Source organism: Hakea prostrata, chromosome 10, assembly GCF_041222555.1.
Source record: "Hakea prostrata isolate BN-2017 chromosome 10, UWA_Hpros_2, whole genome shotgun sequence".
NCBI lineage: Eukaryota > Viridiplantae > Streptophyta > Magnoliopsida > Proteales > Proteaceae > Hakea > Hakea prostrata.
In genome coordinates, this window is record NC_142609.1 from 28177634 (window position 1) to 28181566 (window position 3933).

General features: G+C 38.7%; 1 protein-coding gene across 1 annotated transcript in view; it reads right to left on the reverse strand.

Moving 5' to 3' along the window:
- LOC149002410 (uncharacterized) overlaps nt 1-3190 on the reverse strand; it is a 10967-nt gene extending 7777 nt beyond the window's left edge. The window contains 2 exon segments of the mRNA XM_089137716.1: nt 2354-2486; nt 2785-3190. Of these exon segments, the coding sequence (XP_088993842.1) occupies nt 2354-2486; nt 2785-2900 (249 nt within the window). The 5' untranslated portion in view covers nt 2901-3190.
- Between the last annotated feature and the right edge of the window lie 743 nt (nt 3191-3933).

Here is a 3933-nt window from a genome sequence, read left to right on the forward strand (position 1 = left end):
CAGCAGTGTAACATTTTAAGTTCCAAGTGGAAAAAAGAGATGGAAGAGGAGAAGGAAAGTTTAATCACTATTTTCTGATCACTAGTGATTTTAACCAAGAAAGAGTCAACATTTGTTGCCCAATGCTAAACACAAACTACTCCTATGGATTTGTGGTAATAACTCCAATTTATAAACTAAATAATCAAATTAATTTTGTAATTTAAAGCTGCCAAAAGGAGCAGGAGATGGCCAAAATGAATTTGTCTGTGGTAATGAGATGGTGGGTGCTTATGGTGCAACAGAAGATAATGGACCAAGATAGTGATAAGGAGGAGCAGAGTGACTGAGTGAGTACTGGAGCTCAAGTATTGAAAGAAGGCTCAGATAGGATGAGTAGAGAGCACTGTGCTATTATATGTTCAAAGACCTTTGTTCACAATGTAGGAGACTCGAGTGTTTAAGAAGCCACATCCCACCACAAACCATAAACCATAAACCAATCCTATTCTAGCCACACAAACACATGATTTGTTGGGAAGAAAGCAATTTAGTCAACCAAAAACCAGGTGCTTCAATTAAAGCATGACAATGAGAAGCTGATGCTCTTTAACAGCAAAATGAAACGGTATAAAAGGGTTAAGAATTTTTATGGTATACGGTATAAAATTCGGTACAAAAAAGGTAAACGGTACGGTAAACAGTATTTACCGACGGTATGATACCGTATACCGAAACCGTACCGTACCGAATTTCGAAACGGTTTGGTACGGTACGGTTTAAACGGTTCGGTACGGTTTAACGGTCTTTTAACCAAATTGACACCCTTAGGAATGTGGTATTTACGAGGACCTGACTCAATTTCCAATAATCAATACAGACACACCAACCCATAGTGAGATGAGCTGGGACAAGGTCACCTTGGTCACTAGGCACAACAGTAATATCGGACTTCTAAGGGACAACCTGAGTAGGGCTGACCCATTCACTATCTGAAATAGGGTATATAATATCATTATCTAACCACTTTACTACCTCCCTCATATTAAAGCCACGTTTCAGATAATTTACAGCCACATTCAACGAAAGCTTGTAGATGCCCTATACAGATAAGTGATTTAACCTAGATTGAAGGAACTAGAAGAGCTAAGAGCAGACCTAAGATAACCTTAAGAGAAGTGTTCAGAAAGGATATGCATAGCTTAGGCCCTCTATCTAGCATGGCCTCAAAAAAAGCCGATTGGAAGGCAACATGTAGTCGACCCCATTTAGTTGGGAAAGGCCCGTTGCTGTTGTTTTTTGTTATTTTTTACATCTTTTTTCTTTTCAGATTAGGATTACAATGATATACCACTAAAAAATCAAATCATAATCTTATTCTTAAAATATCTCTTCAAACTTGATGTTGCTTTCAGCCCTTTCATTTTTCAAGTCAGTAAAGACAGCATTAACATCTCTTATTCTTTCTTCAACTACAGCACATCAAAGTTTGGGTACATCAAACTCTTAACATGTTACACCACATGGTTACTAATCCCGAAAACACATCAGGCAATGGTTTTCATAGCCAGAACACAACATAAAATATAACCCTCCAGGTCCAATAGTTCAAAGTTTGGAAATTGGACATTTTCATTCTTAGTTCTTCAACAGATCAAAAATCCATCAGAAGAATACGACGACTTTATCAGGATACACGGAATTCAACCGCACACACCCCTCCTTTTCCATGTGTTTGCACATCTTTATTTGATGAGACATGCAATTCCATTGAAGAAAAATACAACCATGGGCCAAAGATGCCTAATATGAGTAAAGGTTGTACCCAGTGCACGAGGCTCCAGCCACTGCAATTTCTGGGAGGATACCAACGTACGCAATCTAATCCCTGCTCTCATAGAGAGGCTGTTCTAAGATTCCTAACTCGTGACCACTTGGTCAAGATGGAGCAATCTTTTCTATTGCACCCTGACGTTACAACCGAAGAAAGGTGGAATATATGAATAATTTCAGGGTTTTCTCAAGTGCTATCACATACAGTGAACTTAAAAAAAGGTAGTATTTAAGAAAAATTCCAGGGTCGTCTGAAGTGCAATCACATACACTAGACTTTTCCTCATACAAGATGTTTCTGAAGCTTGTCCTTCTGGGAATTGGGTTCAGTAAAACTTTCTTCATCCTCGTCTGCCACTGTGGTAAGAGAGGGTGTTTAGATGTTCTTTAATTTTAATATTTTGTTTCACAGGAGTTCTTTCTTTATTTCTTTCTAACTGAGGCACTGTGTTTCACGATAAAGCAACTACACCAAATATGATGATCAGCCAAAGAGCTGGAAATAGACACAAATAAATCAACATCATAACCAAAGCCATACCAGATAAGGTTTGCCTTCAATAGTGCGCCTTATTATTATCTCATTAAATGGGATTCCCAGTACTTCATTTACAAGTGCATATTGAAGCAAGCGGCTGACAATTGCTCTTTTTCTATCCTCAAACTTTACAAACCTAAAAATATCCAAAATTAAGTAAGCTTGTCAAATCTTTCACAACCAGTCATGAATCCAGGAATATATCAATAGTACTGAAGCTCGCTACTCTTTAGTTTCATTTACAGTAAATCCACCAAAAACGTTAAATGGAACTTAAATTAATCATTAAAAACACGCTTTCAAACAACTACATCAAATCTTCCAAACCACAAATTAGTTCTTGGAAACTCGTGCACTAGGCTTCAAAATTTCCAGTTATATATCAGTTAATATGGAAATAGATAGTGAAGCGAAACCAGACCAAAGAAGCAAACCTGGCGATGGAGGACTGCTCGTGAGAAGGAAAGAGGGAGATGATGAAGGAGAACTCATTCCGAGAAGGATTCCATTCAGATATATCAACGAGCCATCTTCGGACTCCCTTTTCCATCGCAGAGAGGTAAAATCAAGAGAGCTTAACAAAACCCGAGAGAAATTGAAAAAGAAGCTCTTGAATCACAGAGACGAATTGATCGAGACAGGGTACGAAATACGAATTAGTGGAGTCGTCGCGCAATTGCCAGGCAGAGAGACGGAACCGGAAGCGCGCCTAGCTCTTGGGCATTTTTTTATTTTATCAATTTTGTTGTACTAATGTTCATGAAAGAAAGCACTGGAACGCGAGTCCGGATTTTACCAACTCACACTCATTTTCCGGAAATTTTTAGCGTCACCCCCTAATTTGGGAATTGTTACACAGTGCAAACCTGTGTGCAGATCAAAACTCTTTTAATAAAGTTTAATTACAAAACATGTGGTCCAGATTTTGTCTTTTACTAAAGTTTCGATTTAAACCATAGGCTGCAGGTGCACAACACCCAATTAGAACTCCCCTAAGGTACCTCCTAAAATTAATGTCACCTCGACTTAGTCATTTTATCAATTAGACTCCCCATAAGGGAGAAAAAGGTATACATTAGTGACACCCCTTTCTATTAGGAAATCAAAGTTAAGTACTGATACGAAGAAAATTAAACCAAACCCGATCCGATTGAGTTCGAGCCTTAGGGACCGGTTGAACCGCGATTGGGACCAGTCTTGACCAGGTCACAACAATCGTCCTTAAGAAAGCAAGTCGATGATTAAAAGGCCGAACATGATCCCGAATATTGCGGGATACTCAACCAAGTTAAAAGAGGTAATCGTCATGACGGCAGATTACCATTAAAGAAGAGTGGGGATCGTGCCAAGATTGGTAACTACCCACCTTGCCGAATATCAAGGGTAAAACTCTACAATCGGATGGCCACCAATGAAGATCACGAACTCATCCAACGATCTTGAATCACAGGTAAAATCTATATAATCAAGTAGCCAACTCGCGTATGAGGTATCTGAAGCATTTTCTTTATAATTACGTTCATTTTATACTCTACAATTAACCAGAGTCGTGTGATCAGTCCATTAGCTGACTTAGCCTTCGG